General features: G+C 41.0%; 1 protein-coding gene across 3 annotated transcripts in view; it reads left to right on the forward strand.

Annotated features, from left to right (window-relative positions):
* The window catches only part of SEMA3D (semaphorin 3D), a 151,905-nt gene that overhangs the window by 113,711 nt on the left and 17,112 nt on the right, over positions 1 to 21,082 (forward strand). For all 3 annotated transcript variants that reach the window (XM_076359065.1, XM_076358893.1, XM_076358981.1), the window contains exons 12-17: positions 9,631 to 9,853; positions 12,936 to 13,024; positions 14,855 to 14,896; positions 16,154 to 16,311; positions 18,457 to 18,521; positions 20,767 to 20,906. In XM_076359065.1, the coding sequence (XP_076215180.1) occupies positions 9,631 to 9,853; positions 12,936 to 13,024; positions 14,855 to 14,896; positions 16,154 to 16,311; positions 18,457 to 18,521; positions 20,767 to 20,906 (717 nt within the window). The remainder of the gene's footprint in view (positions 1 to 9,630; positions 9,854 to 12,935; positions 13,025 to 14,854; positions 14,897 to 16,153; positions 16,312 to 18,456; positions 18,522 to 20,766; positions 20,907 to 21,082) is intronic.

Here is a 21,082-nt window from a genome sequence, read left to right on the forward strand (position 1 = left end):
TAACAAATCCAGTTTTCTTCCAGTCCCTTAGGGTTTCACCCAGGAAATTATCCATTGATAAAGAAATCATCAAGCAGTTTCTTTAAAGTGTGTTCTGTATTCTGAAACAGAGTTTTCATAGTGCCCTCCCAGTAATCACAGAAGGCATTTAAACAAGATTTTCATGAATTAGGAGGAAAAAAACATTTCTAGCCTATCTATTTAGATGTAACCATTGCAGTATCAGAGCAACTCACAGTGCCCATTTGGAAATTCTGATGGGATACAAAGGAGTCATCCTCATTTCATTGACGGTGAGTAAATGTCACTGAGGTCAGATTTTTAGAGCACTATTAGTGTTTAAAGATGCAGATTAACACTTAGTCTGATCTACTGCAGAACCTAGGACTCTGCTATCCAAGGCAACATGAAATATATTTGATAGATCTGGATATTTTACTAACTGATTTGCCAAAGGTTCAAAACAAAGCTCTGGATCAGCAAAGTAAGATTCTTGCAGTCTAAGTCACTTCTTGGCTACAAGAAGAAACAGCGCAGCACATTGCTTTTGTCCATTTGAAGAGTTTTATGTCTCATCTATTTCCAATCCAGATCTGAATATGGCCCTAAGCTCCTGAATTCTTTGTGGTCTTTTTTTTAAAACAAGTTCCCTTACAAGCCCTCAGATTCTCCTTTTTCTCTTTTTCTCTCTCTATTGCTTTTTCTCCCTTTCTTCAGTGAAACTCCTTCCTTTATTTCTTCTGCTAATCCAGTGCACAGGCTGATCGAGATGTGGTGTCCATCCCATTGGGACTTGGCTGAGCCACAGAGAAATACTGTCTGCCAAAAAGCCTCCCCCTGTCCTCCTGTCTGGTTAGTTTTGCTGCTTTAATAAGCATGTTCATAAAACATTGAGGGTTGCACAGGTTTCCCTTGTTATTTTTAGACTTATCTTCCTCTTTCACCTGATCTTTTATGGGATAGGCTGCATTCTTTGCTTCTCTGATTCCTCTCTCCTTTGATCTCCCCACTGTAAATGGGGCTGCTTAATTAAGTGAAATGTTTCACTTTATGGGTTTATTTTCCTGAGAAAGCCTCCTCCACCTCCTCTTACTTACCAACCTCTTTCCCCAACATGAATCACCTTTCAGTTCATAGCAGCCTTTCGAAATGCTGCGAACCCAGTCAGCTTTCCCGCTGGCAGAGGTCGGCAGAGAATTGCAAATTGCCACCTGCAAAGTCAAGTTCACTCACCTAGCTGGTCTCAGCCCAGTTAGCCTCAGATTAATGCTCTCTTATGTCAGCCTTTTCTAGCAACAACACAGGTGTGTTAAATGGAAAAGCAATACAAACTGCTCAAGACAAATACTGGAACAGGGTAGAATAAATCTCGCACATCCAGTGGGATGCAAACTCTATCTGAAAAATAATGGGGACTTCAATTTATCTGTAGGGATTTTTTTGTTTGTTTAGTTTGTGCTTTTTGTGGCAGGGGTGGAGTGAGGTTGATTCCATTTAAAATTTGCGCTGTTTGTTTGTCTCCTGAAGAACCTGACTCATTCCCCTCTCCCCTGTCCTCTTCCAGGCTTGCTCTGAGTAGCTGCAAAGTTAGCGTGAAAGTCTCCCTGCTGAGTGTCCAGTCCTTCTGGCACAACCCATCCATCCTGTAGAGAAGCACTAAGGCTTTTTGCAGGCATGTCCAAATGCAAAATATATTGTGCAGCTCTGATCAGACTGCAGAGTAGAAGCCACACAGTATTTAGGCCACTCAGGAACCCAGGTTTCATCTTCAGAATGGCTTATGGTTGAATCTCCAATGGCACATAAGTGCTTACTCCCCGAGAGTCATCTCAGCTGTCATCTAATCCACAGAAGATCATAAACCTATAAGTACCCCATTTTTTAAAGTACTTCTGGGCATCTTGGAAGCTCACACCAGTCCTCAGTGTTACACCTTAACCCCTCAGGACTCAGATTTTGCATTTCTTTATAAACTCTACAAATAAAGTTCAATGTATTGGGTGTGTGGGAGGTCCCCATTTAACACAGAAGTGACTAGCTGAAGGTAGTTCTTCTGTTTCTCTGCTTTTTGCTTGATGGATCAGTGATAAGGGAACTTATTTAGAGCTTGGAATACTTTACATTTCATCGTAGGAGAATGCTGACTGCAAGGCCATTTCTCCTTGCTGGTTAAATATTCGTTCACTGAGAGCTTGGGAGCAAAGGACCATGTGGTAATTCATTCCCTCTGAGGGAGGGTCTGGTGCTCCAGTTCCTACTGCACTTACCATAAAATAGAGAGCTCTTCAGAGGAAGACATATCTTCTTCCTTCCTGGTTAACATCTGAGCAACATTCTTACTACTTTTGGCTAAGCTGAGAGGTAATCATCCCATGAAAATTGAAACACCTTCAACAGGAAGGAGTGAGGAGCTCCCAGGATGACTCTGGTCCACACGCCTGGAATGGAGGGACACCTCCCCTAGGAGGGAAGCCCAGACTAAGACATCTAATTCCCCAGTACGGGAGAGATTTAAGAAATATTTCACTCCTTAATGTTTCACACTGCCTACTTCAGATGCTGCCAAGAGAGTGACTTGCTGGTGTGGTGCTTAGTTCTCCTTGTGAAACGCATAAAAATTCCCAGCCTGGACATTGCAAAATCCTCCAGGCAGATGCCTACTGCACTCAATATTGTCAAGTCCCCGTTGTGTATCTAGCCTATGGGTGTTTGAGTCTCATTTTTAAGTGGGTCTAAGGCTTAATGTGACAAGTCACTTTTAAACTGGGATTTTCAACACACTTGAAATAGAAACACTTTTGAAGCTCACAGGGAACAGCATTCTGTTTTAAAATTGTCAGTAGACAACAGCACTGCTGAACTAAAGATGCATCGTTAAATGAAAAGGATATTTTTTTACATACCTTATAGCTAGGTTAGCAAATAATTGTCACTATTTTAATAGGTGTTAGATCCAGCAGCTCTTACTGACTTCAGTGGATGGTGTGAAGCACTATGCGTTTTGGCAAATTGGAGGTTTATTTAGGAGCCTAACTTCTGGCACCAGCTTTTGAAAATCTTGGCCAGGGTTCCCACATAATGTTAACACAGTCTCACCGTATGCTCAGTATTGTGCGAGATCTACACATCCAGCACTCTGCTAAGCTGCAAATTTAATAAGACAAGCAAAAAAAAAGAGAAAAGCTTGCATATGTGCAGTGTTGCTAAGTTAGTGTGTATTTGCTTTTATTTGAGAAAGATTAACCTTAATTTACCACCTCCTGACTACATTTGGATACAAATAAAAGGTGACGGAATAAAAGACATCTTTGTAGATCATCTGGGATCAGGACTTAGTCCAGGGTGATTATTGTCAAATCGAGCTCACACAGAAGGCAATGGAAGAACTTTAAGTAACTATTGAATTGATTCTTTAAAAGTTTTGTGCCGCAGAGTTTATACAGCAGTTGAATAGAGATGCCCTTAGCACTTCCAACTCTGTTTCTGTTGTTTTTTTTTTCTTTTTTCTTTTTTCTGTTTTGTTTATTCTTCATTTCTTGACATGTATATTTGTATCAAGTTATCGTTCATGGTAGTGAAGGCCTAAGCAACCTCAGAAGAATAAATTATATGGTGAATAAGTTTCTTGCAGGATTCTTATCTAGCAGAACTAATTTTACTAATTTAATGTGATTAATTTTTCTTGATGTCAGCTATCTAGAAGAAAAGCATCAAATCTGAGCTAGTTGTTTAGACTCCTCTATCAGAAAGAAAGAGATAGGCACGTCCTCTGTACAGTTCACACACAGCCAAAATAAGAATCTAGGTCAGGTGAGATGAATCCCACCCAGTTGCAAAAGCAGAAGATGATGAGAGAGCACAATGATGGTGTTATAAGAACTTTTGTGGAGCCAGATTCTCTTGTAGTCCACATGAAACAACCCTGCCAACCTACTCCTGTGACATTTGATATAAATGCAAATCTCTTATTGTCTGCAGTGGGAGATGTCGCATATCTGAGACAGCATCTGGTGCTTATGATGTCAATAAATGTCCCCTGTGAACTGGGCAGAGAACACCGATATCGTTATCACGAGACATGCAACAGGATGTGAACTCACATTTTCAGAGGTGAAAGGCTGCTTCACTCACCCACTTGGCCATGCAGCCTTTACCATCATACGTCCTATTGATTGCTATGAAAGGAAGCACAAGCTACAGGAATTGTTCCGCAACGATGGGTGGACACAGCTTTAAACAGCTGCTGCCTGGGGACTTTGCCAAAGGGTGGCCAAAATGAATTTTTCATTCCCCTGTTCCACCCATCATGCCACAGTGAGTGATGCCTCTGGAAATAGCTCCCTTGGCCAAGCATAACAGGGTCACACCTGCCCAGCTGTTCTTGGTGGTCATGCTGTCTTAGGATGGAATCCAAAGCCCGCTGAAATAATTGGAAAAGGCCCTGTTGACTCAAGCGGATCTTTGGATCAGACACTTAGTCCTTGTTTCTACTAAATTAGCTGCGCAAGCTGGCAAAGATTTCCCTATATCATGCATGGTAGGGTTTGGGCCTTTGGGATTACTGTAACAACTTTATAGTTCCATATTGGTAGACATTTTATCCTAGTGGTTTTTAGTAAGTGATGTCATTGCTCTCATCTTCTTCTGTTGATGCATTTTTGGCAATAATCTAGGACAGCTTTAAGACCCGTGGGGCTACTCCCGTTTTTCACGTAGAAATAGACTTCTGGGATTGAGCTGTGAATAGGTGAGCGATCAGCGAATTTCCAGAAGATGCAGGCTGTAACTCAGAGAAGCGAGAGAGAACATGAACCACAGAAAATGCACATATAAGGGAAAATCAACCTCTAGTACACAGTGAGGGGGGAAGAGAGTTATTGCATGGTTGGGGAAGTGAAGAAGTGAATTTGTTTCTCATCCTGTATAGAAGAAACTGATGCAAAATTTTGATCCAAAGGCAATTAAAGCACGTGTTTCTTTCTATTGATTCCAACAAACCTTGGTTCAACCCCTGCAAAGATAAACGTGCTTTTGAAATCAGTAGGGTTTTTGAGGTCTGATTCTGATATAAGTGGCAAGGACTCAGACTTTGGTTGTTCTAAAGGTAAGGAGAAATGTTCATTCCTGAAGTACTGCTCATGTAGCAGGTGTGCACGTGATTTGGTTTCTGTGTAGTTATTGTGCTGAATCATTTATCCTGTATTATGGTTCACTTTATTTTTTCACCCCAAAGTCTAAATCTATTTTTTTTTTTTTTTGTCACAGCCTTTCTGTAGTCTCTTTTGTTATGTAATACAAAAACATGTATTTCTTTGTGAAATTATTTAACTGATATTGTTATCTTCAAAAACCAAGCTGACTACAGCCCACCTCAAGGGGGTAACCTTGCAAAGACTTTAATTTGTGAAAGCACTGCAGAAAACAGAATGTGGGAGATCATACCCAGCAAGCCAGAGGGTGGAGTTCTTACAGAAATGCTAGCATAAAACCCCTAGGGATAACTCACTGCAGTATACGTTTCCAATTGAACTATTTTTTTCAATAGGACTTTCCTTTTCTTTTTTACTTGTATTAAACTGTATTTTCAAGGGATGTCCTTTGAGCAGTTATCACAGGACAACAATGCAAACCCATCTTCTTTTTTCTTGTCAGTTCTTTCACAGCCATACATTAAATTGTATACTGAAACAAAATGACTGAATATGCGATGGAATATATCTTAATTCAAATTGGCACAGGTTTACTGTCCGTGGAGAAATTTTCAAAATCTGTTAGGTGATTCAGGAGCCTAAGACCTATTTTCAGTAAACAATTTCAGAGCCTTTATGAAGATGAGGATGCACAGGCTTAACTCTTACGGATGGAAACAATGCTAAGGAAGTGGGCACTTGCACAAAATCTGTTAGGTCTCTAGATAGCCATAAAAATCAGTCCAAGCAAGGAACGGAAATAGGTTGTAGACTCTTAAATCACACAGACTACAACGCTGTTAAAACCAAAGGTCAGGTTCAAGTGCAGACCCATAGTCATTGTACTGCTTAATGCTAGGATGGGCTTTGCCATGGTTTAGGCATGCTCCAAATGGAACCCTCCCTGTGGCAGTGTTGTGGCTAAGGTAGACCAGGAACTGCCCTCAACAGGCATTTCAGATGTGGCCGTAGATGTGGATGTAGAATGTCAGCTGGTCTGTGCTTCTCTGGCCTGTTTTGTTTCTGAATATACAGGTAGTCTCTGATACTTTTGAGAATGTTATCCTCAGTCAGAAATTTTTGTTTAACTAGTTGCTATTGTCTTTGCATTTATTTATACAGGTGCATGTTCACATAGAACTATATATGATGAGAATAATTCTTCATTGTATTAGCTGTATTTACTGCATGAAGAATTCATCCTCAGGCATGTGTACACAATACCTGTATGCACTGGGCAGAAGCTACATTCCCTTTTTAGCAAGCACTACCATAGGGTGTGCTGTGTGCCTCCCTCAGCCCAGGAAGAGAACAGGCAGTGGAAACCCAAGGGAGAAAAGGGTCCGGGCTGGTCCTGAGCCCGTGGGGATGGATTTGCTGCTAGTGGCTGATGTTGTGTAGCTGTGAGAGGGGAGTTTGCCAGCAATGGAGGAGGGACATGCTCAGCCCTTGGCGGTGTGTGTGTTGTTCCTAATGCAAATATTTTGGATAATGCCAAACCTTATGGTGGAACAAGTTCCAACCGCAAGCCCTTAACTGGCACCATAGATTGAACACATGTCAAACTGGAGATTTGGGAATGTGAACTAAAGTCTTCTCTGTCAAAATTAGCCATGAAGGAGGATTGTAGAGCAACTTCACGGCAAATCTTAACTTTCTCCTGGCAGACTACAAAGGCATTATTTAATCACATTTCTTTTTTCACAGACTGTGTTATGGCTCCACCTGGCAGAAAACACAGGGATTACTTAGTTAAAAATAGTGTTAAAAAAGAAGCAATCAACAGTTTGTATGTAAAAGGTTGTCACCAACTGGAATAGTGTTTCCAGTTTGTCTTATTATTATCCAGGATTTGTAGTGCCCCATTAACACATCTAGATGCCTCCAGATTCAAAAAAGAAGCTTTCTCAGACTCGGATTAGAGACTAGGTGTAAAACAAGGGACGGAAAAGAGATACAAACAGCCATGGGAAGGAAAGCAGAGACAGGTGAGCATGAGAGATGATGGGTCAGCAACATGACTGACCTTGCAAATGTTCCTGGGCTCACCCCAAAAGGCACAGAAGGGAAAAATTTGAAGGAGGTTGAAGAGGTAGATTTGTGGGTGGTCTTCAAGCAGGATGTGTGAGAACCAACTTACTTTGTGTAAGCCAAAGAAACAGCTAAATTGATTAGTTTCTCAGTATGGGTCTAATAGAGGTGGGAGCCAACCCCAGCAATAAATGAGTGACACAGGGGGAGAGTCTGAGGGAGTGATCACTGTAGCAGTTGTCTGGACCAGAAAAGGATGAGACTGTGCTGTTCAAAGCCAGAGAAAAGGATTGTCCTGGTTTCGGCTGGGATAGAGTTAATTTTCTTCCTAGTAGCTGGTTTGTTTTATTTTTTTCCGATTCTCTCCCCCATTCCACTGCGGGGGGGGCAGTGAGCTAAGGGCTGTGTGGTGTTCAGCTGCCTGCTGGGTTAAACCACAACAAGGATGCTGCAGCAGCTGAGCTGTGGGCCTGGGCAAGAGTTTCAGCTATGTGGATAAGTAATGAAAGTCACTTCTGAGAAATAATGAGCTACAGGGATCATCTGGCATCTGGAGAATCTGCCTTTTTGAGAAAAAAAATAAACGGGAGGTGTAGGAGGTGCAGTTCACTGAAAAGTTACGGCCTCTGACTGCAGGCCATATACAGGGAAAAGATAGATGTGGGTGTTTCAGTCTGGAAAAATGAACGTGGTTAAAGCATTTACTAGAGGCCTTCTGCCACAGTAATTCTTGAGTGTATCTCCCAAGAGAAATCAAGCCATTAGTTTACCATCAGGTCATGCTGGTGAGGATCTTACCTAATTTTGGCTCACTGCATCAACAGGGCAGAAATTCAGCCTCGATAAGAGGAGCAGAAATACAAAAAGCAGAAAAACCTTGCTCTGTGAGAAGATCCTGCACTTCAAATACTTGAGATTATCCCACGGTAGCCACCGGAGGGCACTCTAGACTTGCTGTTGAAAGCCTGTTACACTGATCACTCCACTAGTCTGTTCAGCATGTAGCAAATTTAACTGCATGTTGGTACCTGTGCCTTGAAATGAGAGCTAGCCAGCATGCCAGGTCTCCTTCACTCCAGACTTGATTTCCTTGTCTTTGTAAAATATCCAAGGTGATAAGGCACCCGTGAGTGGGGCAGGGAACGAGGAGGTGAAATTCATTGCAGATGTACTGAGCCCATCACGAGAATTTCTCCAGTTTTAAAGCAGTGCTTTCCAAAAAAATGAAGTAATGGTGACTAAGTGCTGCTTTGGGATGAGAAAAATCACTGAGCAACCTGATTTCTTACTGGCTTCACAAGTGTTCTCACAAAAAACTTGATTTCTACTTGAATATGGATTGAATTTGTGACTTATTCATAAGATCAAATTTCCAAAGTGGCCTACACTGATGACATCTATTATGGTATTATATACAAGTAGTTTCTAAATATTTAAATAAAAAATAGATATTTTCCTATATTATTAGATTGTTTATGGCTAAATTTTGCTGGCTCTGATATATGATTAAAAAAAAAAGTTCAAAGTGCATCACAGTACTGAATGTCAATAATAATAATAATGTATTTTTATTATTGGTGATAGTGGTGTGAATATTAAGGCATGTCTCATGCTCTCTTCAGCAACACTGCTAGATGAAGATACATAAAGGGTCTTGGTTATGGTCTTAAGGACCATTTGGTGACAAAATTCAAAAAATTTGTGTAGCTTTTAGTAGTTTGTGTTTACAGATATGTTAATGCAATAAATATCAATTAATTCACATTTTATCTGACATCAAACAGACAACTTCTTTTTTCTAATGCTGTCTTCTTTTCCTAAGTATCTTAGAGAAGCTAAGGAAGTTCATCTCTCCTCTAAGTTTTAATTTAGCTTATCAAAATCTCTGACTGAGAAAGAAGAAAAACCTATAAGAATTTTTCTTCAAAGCTTGCATATATCTAGGGGTAGTTGCAGGTGTGGGCATATAATTAACAGGAACAGAAGATTTATAATTCTGAGTAGTAGTACAAATGCATGAGATGATGAAACAAATTAACAAGTTTTGGGTGGTTTTAAAAGATAAAGGAGAATAGATGGGAGCAGGGTAAAGGAAAACGAAGATGAATGGGAAGAGCTTTTTAAGAGAGCTAAACATGAAAAGAGAAGAGGAGAGAGTGCAGAAGCGAGGGAGAAAATGACCCTTTGAAGAACCAGAGGAGCACACCGCCAGTGTGCTCCCATGCTTTCAAATCAACACTGAGCTTTTTCAATTATAAACCAAATTACCATCCACTGGCAAATGTGCTTTACAAACCGGTATTGCTGATCTGGACCAGGCAACTTTCCTACTACACAAAGAAACCTGCAGATCACTTGTGCTTCTTTCCTAATATTCCTCTCATCTTCTTATTCTCTCTCTTTTGTTCAGTGTCCAAGCAAAACCTATGATCCGCTCATAAAGTCTACCAGAGACTTTCCCGATGAAGTCATTAGCTTTATTAAACGCCATCCACTGATGTACAAATCCGTTTACCCGGTGACGGGAGGACCGGTATTCACTCGAATCAACGTGGACTATCGTCTGACTCAGATTGTGGTGGATCACGTCATGGCAGAGGATGGGCAATATGATGTAATTTTCCTAGGAACAGGTATGAGACAGGACTTCCACTATCATTCTGCACAAACCACATCCTTTAAGAACACTTTTACTCCAGCAGGTCCTGAATAAACCTGTTGATTAACATCTTTTTCCTACACATGCAGCTTTGGGAAGCATTTAGATGCTCCTGATTCTGTATCAGGGCTAAATGCTAAGATTAGATTAATTTGTCAGATCAAAAGGTTGCTACTATTGGGATTTTAATGCCTCCTGGTCCCTAGATGATAAACCAGTTACGGGTCAGAGTACCTGGACTTTCTTACCCTCCAAGTACCATTCAATACCTGTCTTTACATTACATGGTAGTCTGGCTCCAATTCCTGCTGGCAGCACATCAATAACCAATTAAAAGAAAAAAAAATAACCTTAATAACTTCAAGGACTACGTCCTGTTATCAGTAGTGACATGGTGCTTCAGCATTAAATCTCATGTGATGTTGAACAGCTAAGAAAGATTTAACATTGAGCCTAAGGCAACAATTCCACTTAAATACTTTTAAAGATACAACTTAGCAACATGAATAGCTCCAAACAAGAGGACCAGGATTGAACAGAGAGGTTAAACTACTCTGTCAGGGAAGAAACCTGCTTTGCAGTTTTTCTATGGATAATTATGTATCTATTTACATTTTTATGATAGTTATATGCCTTAAGGAAAAAGTCTAGTTTTACCATAGTAATTAAATTTAGAATCACTGGATGAATCACCCAACAGCATGGTATGCTAAGAAATATTAACATCCCTATTCATAACATTTCTGAAGTAATAATCTACCGTCTTACTCCACTGGAATTTCATGGTTTTATTCCACAATTTGACATTCTTTCACTAGTAATAGGTCTTACAAAGCACTTCTTACAGGTAGATCTGAACGCTTTAATAAGGAGGTCATTGCCATTATCCCCATCCCACAGCAGGTGAAACTAAGGTACATGGAGGTGAAAAGGTTTATCCAAGGGCAGTGGATGAGCTACTGCCATGAGCTGCAGGGAAATTAAGTTTTCTGTTTGAATCCTACCTCAGTGCTGTTGGGTTGCACAGCATTTTATTTGGCCTTTAAGCAAATTTGGTGTCATCTAGTGTAGTTTGATAGGTATGGATATTCTGAAGTGATTTGGGGAAAGGAGTGAATTGTCACAGAGCATCACCTCTTGTAAAGTGTGGGTTGTCTCAGCCTTCAAGAGCTTCCCAGCTGCGTTATCACACACACGAGTCCAGAGATAGCCTCTCTCTTGGACCTGTTAAGTCTTTCAGTTCAATCCCTCTCACAAATCTTGTCTTCCAAAAAAAGATAGTGTGAGAGTCCCTCTGTGATCCCCCAAGTCAAGTACAGTGGTGTTAGAGAGAAAAGTACAGTTTCATAAAAAAGAACATTGAAGTGCTGTTTGCTCCCCTGCTGCCTGAGGAGGCTGGCAATAAGCTTTACCCGTGATGACAGAAAATCCTTGTTGCTTTCTGAATGCCATCTTTAATATAGTAAACAGAGAAGGAAAGGGAACACATTCCCAAGCTGTGAGATGCCTAGGATTTGGGGGTACTCACTAAAACTTAATTTTCTTCTGATAATAGTGAGAAAAAGTTATTTAAAACTTAGCTGTCTGAAAAGATGAGTTCACTAGTTAAAATGTACAAAATATTCTTTTAGTGGCTATAGAGGTTGCTTTCAGATGTTTGCTATCCTCCGCTATAAAATTTATCATAGGAATAAAATCATATTGAGAGACCAGCAACTCGAATACTCCCAGGTTAACTGTTACTACCCAGCACCAATGCTAATTCTTTCAGACTAAATCATCTCATTTAGAGGTGTCAAGGCCAGCATGTACCATGCAGTCACTAGGTGGCACTCCATAATATGCAGATACTTATTTACCTGCAATGCTTTCCTTAAAAGTGAGTTCTCTTTTCCAGAAGCACCTGTTTTTGTTCTATTTTATCCTCTAAACTTGTCCTATGGAAAAAAAACAAACTCGAAGATAAAATTTCAAATATTATAGAGAGACCGAATACAGATATACCAAATAACCCAAGAGATTTTAAGCAGCAGAAGATCAGAAGCTTATTACATGTTTGAATGTATGCAACCAAAGCCTGTACATATGCAGGCTTTGGCAATTATGTCAAAGTAACAAACAAACAAAAGCTCTAATACATAAGGCAAATTGAAATACTTTTGGCTTTGATTGTTAATATGATCTTCAGTAGTTTGGGAAAACAAGGATGAAAATCTCGTTCTTTCCATTATAATGTATTATTTTTCATCATTTCAATACTATGCATAGTGCTTAGGGCTAAGCTGCGCTGTGTCGTTTCCACGCTGCACATCCCAGCACCCAGCCCACTACCCCTGAGCAGTTTTTAAGGGTTCTTTTTAAGCCCATTCAAAATTCACCAATGTGTAATGGTCTGAGATGATATGAGCAGCTATTTTTTTCACCAAGCAGGCATTCAGGTTAAAATTGATTAATAGATTTAACTTAAAAAAATTCTCTAGATAACTCCAAAGAAGTAATTTCTGTAATGATTAAATTTAGATTTTGATGTTGAATGGAGATTTTGTTCAAAAATTTCCCTAAAATTAAAAAATAAATTTAAAAAGTACATTGCTTAACTCACCACATTAAAAGGAAACCTGCTTCTGTTTAAGATGCTGTACTGGATGAAAATTAATTCTATAAAAAAGAGGAAATAATTTTCTGCCAATTTAGTCCCCCAGGCTGGATCTCTTTGGGGTCAGATGGGCCCCAGTTCTAGCTCAAGGAAATGTGCAGAAACTTCTAGCTGGCAGCATGGACGTGCTTGTCTGTGTTTGCATGTGTGTTTGTGTTTGTGTTTGTGTAGCAGGAGAGTTAAACCATCCCTGCCAGGAGCAGCCTACAGTCGTGTTGGCTCAGCCATACAGTGAAACCATAAATGTATAGAGCTATGTAGATAGCAGTAGGTGCAGATAGGGATAGATGTTGTTTGAAGGCTACATCCTTGATGCATTAGCTTTATCTTCAGGGCATGAAATGGAGTGGCACATATGTACTGAAACATAACCGTGGGTTATGATGAACATTTGTTTCAGACATAGGCACAGTCCTGAAAGTTGTGAGTATCACAAAGGAGAAGTGGACTAAGGAGGAGGTGGTCCTGGAAGAGCTGCAGATATTCAAGGTAAGCATTAACAGCCACAACATCAATTAAATATTATTCAGGGGACTTTAAGGCCCAAACTGGCTTCATCTGTCTGGTTGTTTGTTTACTGGAACTCGTTCAAGTTTCCAGAGGGACACTATGTAAATTTTTAAATGCCTTGGTATTCTTTGGATAAGTCAATTGAAAAAAGTCCAGAACCAAACAGACCGTGATTTTTCAAACTCATAGAAAGTCTCATTTATCCTGCCTTGTTCTAGTTTGAAATCTTATTATGAGCCCAAATTTTTTTATTAGTAGCATTTTATTTTTAATGCCAGTTTTTCTATTGTCTCAGCTTTGAGACTATTCTTAGTACAATTATAATTTTTTTAAAAACAAACAAACAAAATCCCACTGATGCAGACAAAGTCTTTAAAATAACAACTTTAGGAATCGAAAACATAACGAAAATAAAACAAAGTTAGTTTTGATCATCAGTGTGTTTTACTTTATTGGTCTTAAGGCTGAGTCAACGTTTTTGACCATTTTGATTTGGTTATTCTGGCTGAGTGATAAAGAAGAAAAGTAACCAGAGCCCTGCTAACACCAATGACTTCTTCATAAATAGAGATTGTAAAAAGCCCAAACCTCCTTTTTATTGCGCAGGCACAATTTCTGATTAACCTCATTGCTGGTGGGGGAGCTGACATCGACATACTGTTACAGTAGGACAACGGAGACCTGTGTCTTCCCTAGTGATTTTCTTTTCCATTTAGTAGTTCTTTCTTCTTTGCATTCTCATTTTGCTTTTTTCTCACTCTGTATAACTCTTCTTCAGTTTTCACCTTGCTTTTTCAGCAAATTTTGTCTGCATCTGTGGCATTTTGATTACTTTCTCACACATCCTCTCTCCTATGTGCTGTACGAGGTCTTAGCCAGAATTTCTGCCCATACTAAATAAATGAATTTGGGACTTAGAGACAGTGTTTTCCAAGTGTAAGAACAGGATCTTTAATAATTCTCCATATGCCTTTTGATATATCATGTGCATGATGAAACTTTGATTTAAAGGATCTCCATGTCTTCTTCCCACTGTCTTGGACACCAATTATAAGTATCACTCTGAAAATTTCAAGGTTACTCAGTGGCCTGCCAAGTAATCAGCAGTTTCAGTGTGTGCACCAATTTGCTGCATTCTTAAAACATAACGTCAAGGGCGAATGCACCATATCATATTTAAAACAAAAAAAAAGGGTTTTTTTCCCTGCTCAGCAGACATTCCTTCACGTTTTTATTGGTAACATTTATAACTGTTACGTCTATGTTTTTGAATCCAGAAAAATGAAGGGAGTGAAGGGCTGAAAAAACATCCCTTATTTCCTCAAACTGCATTAACATTAAACAAGAGGCTTAGATTAATCATCTTCTATTAGGCAATAGATAATACTCTCAGCTTTGTCCTGTTCTTACATCAGTCACTGGCAAAAATTTCACTGTCTCTCATAGCGGTGAAATACATCCTGGTGCAGAGGATCTGCTTATGTATCCCTTAAATGCCATCTAAGTCTTTCAAATAGTGCTTAATAAGAACTTAAGTTGATGTGAAGGCTCATTGCCAGTCTCCACGATGGGATAGATGGCAAACTCTAAGAATTAAAGTCAGTTGCCTCATAAGCAGCAGGGAAAAATTATGGGAGGTATTTCTGGAAGCATGAATTTAGTGATTTCTGTTTTTTTGTTTTTAATATTTGTTTAAACCAAGCAAATAGATCTGTAATTTTATTTACTTTTTGTATGTTAAGTTCTGTTCTCTTTTCCATTAAGAACAGGGAATGTGTAAACTAATGCACCTTACTAATTTTTTTTCAGCACCCTTCATTTATCTCGACCATGGAGATTTCTCAGAAGCAGGTAATCACAAGCTCATTTAATTACTGCAGGATATATGGTACCCTGAACACTTAGCTTGTTATTTTCAGGTGACACCTGTTACCTACTGGCCAAGCGTTCCATGGGTGACTCTTAAAATGTATCTGGAAAGAAGCAGATATGTTTGAACTTGTTTGCCTGCCTAATTCACATTTGCTTACAAACAGTAATTTGTGTACCCAAGCTGGTAATTATTCATGGAAACAAATCTTTAGTCATACAGTAGTGGGATTTGTGAATGAAGTCAATGCACATTCATTTTCCGGACACTAGAAATACTTGTCTCTTTACAATCTAGTAATAAATTATTATTACTATTATTGTTGTTATTTTTATTAGTAGTCAAGAGCGATCAGGGCCTCGTTGTGCTAAAATTTGTGTGCACACAGACTGAATACCAGTCCCCCTCCTCTAAAATTGCAGTCTAAATCTGGGTGGTCCGATCCTGGCAGTCACAGGGGCCAGTCCCAGTTGGGAATGTCCCGACGGGAAATGGTTTTATGGCAGCTCCGAGCTCTATGATGGCTACGTGCACATTCAGAAGGCAGCGTGACACCAGAGCCATCCCTCCCTGCCCTGCAGAAGTGGCCAGAGCAGCTCTGGCACAACATGCCTCCCTCACACAGGAGGAGGTATTTTGCCGTTCAGGCACGCACAGCACAGCTGGGTCCCATCTCCCCTGAAAAAAGGTGGCAGGCCAGCTGGAAGTATTGCGTGAGCCAGCTCCGGCTCAACAGCAAGCACTTGGACCACCCTTGTCTCAACAGGCAATCCACTCACACGTTGGGGAGAGGGGAGTAATATTATCCCCATCCTACCTGAGGATCAGAAGCAGAAGATGAAGTTTTATTCACACAAGGTCATCCCTAGTTCCCAGATTCTTAACGTCAAGGCTGTCCAGCCACTTGTTTTTAAATGTGTTGTTAAACCATTCTTTCCATGGTTTGCTTCTGATTGTTTATTACAGCACAGTTCTAAAGGTGCAAGGGTGTTGAAGTGCTGGTGTCTTTCCAGGACGGCAGTCCCCTTTCCTCTCTGCCGTGTTGTCAGGGATTGATGGGGACTGGCCAGTTCACACTGAGCCCTGAGAAACGTTTTATGGTAAAGGAGGAATTCTCCCTCGTTTTGTAAAATCTAGGACAAGGTTGAAAGTCTGCAAGTGTGGCACTGAAGAAGGGAACTTTTTAAATGGGCTACTTGGAGAATGCCCCTAATTCATTTGCTTTGCCTGATTTGCAGCAACAATTGTACATTGGTTCCAGGGATGGATTGGTTCAGCTCTCTCTGCACAGATGTCACACGTATGGGAAGGCTTGTGCAGACTGCTGCCTTGCCAGAGACCCATACTGTGCCTGGGATGGAAACTCGTGTTCCAGATATGCCCCCACTTCTAAAAGGTAAGAAAAAAAATACAACGTGCTGTAAAAGATCTTGCTGCTTGCAAGAATTTTAGAGGTTCCCAATCAGAACGTGTTGCCTTTTTACTTAGCATGTCATTTGCCTTAAAATTTGATCATACTCTGGCCATGTTTCACATTTCTGCTCAAAGAGCTGTGAAGGCAACATAGCTTTGTTTAAGTGTGTGTGACAGTAACTCGGCTACTGCAGCTAACATCATAAATCCATCACTTTCCTTTTTTATGCTGAATGATTTAAGTCATGAGATGCTCAGATGGAGGTCCAGGTTGTAGCTGACTCTGCCCAAGATGCAAGAGCCTCTCTTAAGCTTCTGCCTTTTGCCTAGGGCACCACCGTGGTTATAAAGTGGAGTTTAACATAGTATCCCAGAGTGGTCAATAATAAAATACATTTAATTCCCTGATCTAAACTAACAAGCTTCTCCTGTCTGATCTAACTAACCCAGATAACTTGGCTCAAAAAGTGTCACTCTCATCGATGGTATTTGTGGTCTAGCCATGAGAGGGAGACAGAGATTTAAGTACTGTGATTTGACCGCATCGGGAGCAGTTTTTCCACAGTGAAAGAAGCTTCATCTGAATTTTCTGTACTCACCAGCTAGGACAGCAGCATGAATCTGCATGGAGGGAGAGCACGCTGCGGGCTGTAGCAGTGAAGTACCTAAGTTGCTGGATGTGTCTCTTGGAGTTTTTGGCTGATTTAGCCAGAACTCTGAGCTTGCTTGTTGAGCCAGAGTGCTTCACAGCCTCCTCATTCCCCTTTGGATGAAGTCTTCCTGACAGTAATTCTTGCAGTGAGGGTCGGAGGTTGCAGTCTGAGCTCAGGCTCTGGAATGAGACTTTCTACCTTAGGGGCTGCAGGGCTGGGACCTGAGCAATTAGACAAACCATTGAAGTTAATGACTCATAGGTTATCATGTCATGGTGTCAAGGAACTTTATGTGTTTTCCCTCAAAGCCAAAGCAAACTAAATTCAGGGAAGCATAAATGAAAGGAGAAAAGCAAGTGTTCAGGCTCACTGCAAAGTTAGTGACACATGAGGCTTGCTGAAGCCTGAGGTGGGCTGGGACACAGAGATTGATGGTCCATGCTTTTTAACAGATGTGCAGTTTGGTGGGAAGGCCAAAAGTCTGTGGCTCCAAAACAAGGGATGGGTGACTGGCCTTGGGAATCCTCCAGTAGATCAGTTACTTGAATATTTTTCTTCTGTGTAGCAGCCTGTGCTTCCAGCATGTCTACAGCTTTTACCAGAGTGGACAGCTCAGCCTCGGGAACCCGCTGTCCTGCAGAGGCATTGCTCTGCACGTAGGAGGTCCCACTCCTGTTATCTCCGGTGTGGCTGTGGGTCTACCAATTCTTCTACTAAAAAATTTAAATACAAACTTCTATTTGTAGCTCTTGGGAAATAAATGCGGTCATCCACAGCGGAAGAGTTTGCTTTTTTTTTAAATGTTGTTACACTGAAACTACACTAAATCACAGTGAGTTTAAGTAACACACCCAGAGATTAGCAGGCAAGTTAGTTGTGGAAGGGAGCAGACCATCTCAGACCATTGTCTCAAGCTTTTTTGCCGTCCATAAAGATGAAAGATAATCAGGTTTGTCAATTGTTTGCTACCAAATTAAAACATACGCTTTTCTCTCTTAATTTTAAAGGTTGGTTTACCAGTCAGTATTACCTTGGGCCGATCCTGAGCTTAATTTTGAATATCACCTGTTGAACCTCAGATCTTTTCCACGACATACAACATTAAGGATGTTTTTAGGTGTTTCCAAGATAGTCCACCCCACCAGGAGACCTGTGCCCCGTGCTCCTAAAGCAGGTTTAGATGCTCTTTCTGTCACTATATTGCACGATCTTTATTCTAGGCAGATTTTTTTCTCTCCCTTTTTCCCCTCCCAGTGGTTTTCCCAAATCACAGGCCCTTCTCTTGATGTCAATTGTACAAATCTCTCTAGGCCACATGCTGCTTTGAGGGTGAGGCTGGTTTTAGTTAAGACTGTAATTGTCAGCAGTAGGGTGGGAGCAATGCGAGTCCACATCTGCTGAGCTCCTCTGTATTTTGTTGTTGAATTCCAGCAATTATGCCTGAAGTGTTACAAGTTTGCATGCTCTTCCCATAGGCGAGCCAGAAGGCAAGATGTCAAATATGGAGACCCTGTTGCACAATGCTGGGATGTGGAAGACAGTGAGTATTTTGCACCTTTCTTGCTCTTTAGTCACTTTGACAGCAGAGATTGCTGTAAGGGTCTCCATCTGTCTGCGAAAACCTGCTGAGCCTGACAGAATAACACCATTAAAGCAGTTGCCTTTCTCACACTTCATATACATTACCCCTCCTGCAGTTAAAGTTGGGGAGCCGGGGCTGACAAGGGGCAGCCAGCATGGGACAGCACCCTCGCATCCCTTACAAGTGACCCTCCCCAGCACTCACCCAGGGGAGGAAGATGTGCCCGTGATGCAAAAACATCACACACATCCCTACAAGTAGCTACCAGGAGCTCCGTTCATCCAGAAACAGGGGAGAGAATCCTGCGAGGAAACCCGCAGGGGTGAATGGGGAACATGCCATCTTCTCCCCTTCCGCCGCGTACACTTGACACTAGTCCCAAAGCCCAGCTCCAGCTGCCAAACCAGCCCCTTCCCCTCCCCGCAGCTACTTAAATACTCCTGTTATTAACAAGAGCCTACCCCCCCTCTCCCTGTCGGCTCCCCCCTCCCTTTCCCACACCCTCTTTTCAGATGCCAAAGGGTCTGGCTTGCTCCTTTGGCAACCGTAGCACTTCTCTTACAGTGAGCACCGTCAGTATGAAATCCTGCGGTTGCGCGGCAATCTCTGCAGCAGCGTAAAATAAATGAAAAGCATTCAAAACCAAGCTTGGGTTTGTCTGGGGCTCTTATTAAAATGAACAACCCAGTCAAAACAGTATTGATTGTATTGCTGCGCTGAATGTTTGGTTCGGGACGAGCCACCACTTTCCATTGATCTCTGGTTATTTTCATGCCGCTGTGGTGCTGGATGCCTGCCGCAGATCTCAGCGTGAGTCACTGCAGAAATCAGAGCTGCTTGCCACAGGATCAAAGACTTAAGTCTGTTGCACAGTATAGAGGACTCTGACTGTACATGTGTGCATGAGGACATAGTTAAAAAGTCAGGGTAAAATCTCATTTCCATTAAAGTCAATGACAAAACTCCTGTTCATTCCCAAGGGCCAGAACTTCCCCGCTTGCTGCTTACCATGGCTCTCCAAATAGTGGTATCTGAAACTGTGCAAAGCTCAAGGTTATAGAAACTCTAGCAGAAAGGCTGACAATGTCACATTTTCCTGGAAGGATAAAGAGATACTGGAAGAGTTGGCTTTACCAGACAAATGTAAAACGACTTAGCACAGAAACTGGTATTAATCCTTTGCCCTGATCTAGCGCCACCAATAGAAATTTTATCCAGCTGGGGATGACCCCTGTGTGCCATAAAACCATGAAGCTGACCTGTGCCACTCCAGGCTCTTGGCTTATTTTTGCCATTTGTGATAATTAATAACATTATGGCCCCAAAAACTATTTAAATTCAGTGCTCCACTGTGTGAGATTCCCTCCCAGAGACTTCATTGGCTGCATGAAGTTGTTTGGCTCTACTGAAATCTCAGTGGCACAGTGAAATAAAAGAAAAGTATTTAATGCGGAGAGCTTGAATTTCTCTAGATCTCATATAGGTACTTACTACATTGAAAAAACAATCCAAAATTGTATTCATTTTGTTGTTGAGCTAACTTTTGACTTAGGAGACACCACTGCTTTCACCTTCCTTTCTGTTATTGGCAGGGCGTAAGAAACATCTTTAGTCTGATGGTAAGGCAGATAAGATACAGATAAGACAGGCTGGAAAGGGAAATGGAAAAGCAGAGATTAGAAATTACTTGCTCAGGTTTATGGAAGGCCAAGAGAGGAGCTCAGATCTGCTCATGGCTCCTTCAGTGTTTGGTCTGAAACGTACTACAGAGCATTTTAAATTATACTGAGGGAAGGTAAACTTCAGTTTACTTTAGTCCTGTGACTCCTTTAAAGTGTTTGGGATGAACAAACCAGACCGTACAATCTACCTTTAGCAGCTTTAGCTCAGGTTTAGTAGTTGCATTACTTAAAGGAAAAATACAGGTCAGATTTTAAATTCCTCAAAGGTGAAAGCCTCAACTTTAAAGTGGAGCAAGTTCGTGATACAGATTTTATTGACCTCCTTAAAAACCAGTTGCAGTGAAGGAAGGTTAGCAGCCACCTCTAAATCCTCATAGTTATAGTTTAAGCTAAAAGTTAAGTTTCCTTTTGCTTTTTTATAATTCACTCACTCTTACAGCATCTGTTCTGAATCAGGCTATTTTCCCATAGCTTTAAAAACCAGGTCAGGGTTAATCTCCTGTACCATGTTTGCTTTCCAGGCATTAGTCATGAAACTGCTGATGAAAAGGTGATTTTTGGCATTGAATTTAATTCAACTTTTCTGGAATGTATTCCAAAGTCCCAGCAAGCCTCTATTAGGTGGTATATTCAGCGCTCTGGAGAAGAACATCGAGAAGAGGTAAGTTATAGTCATCAAGGCAAGCTTCCTCTATAGAGAATTCAGCTGAGCATTGAAAGGCAGGAGTTATTGGGATTAGTCGATGTTTTACTTTTCTTTGCCTCACCTTAGGTATCACATAGCCTTCTGGTATCACCATTTGGGGCATGCAGTGGGGAAGAGAGAAGCCATTTGCA

Source organism: Aptenodytes patagonicus, chromosome 1 (genome assembly GCF_965638725.1).
Source record: "Aptenodytes patagonicus chromosome 1, bAptPat1.pri.cur, whole genome shotgun sequence".
NCBI classification, from domain to species: Eukaryota; Metazoa; Chordata; class Aves; order Sphenisciformes; family Spheniscidae; genus Aptenodytes; species Aptenodytes patagonicus.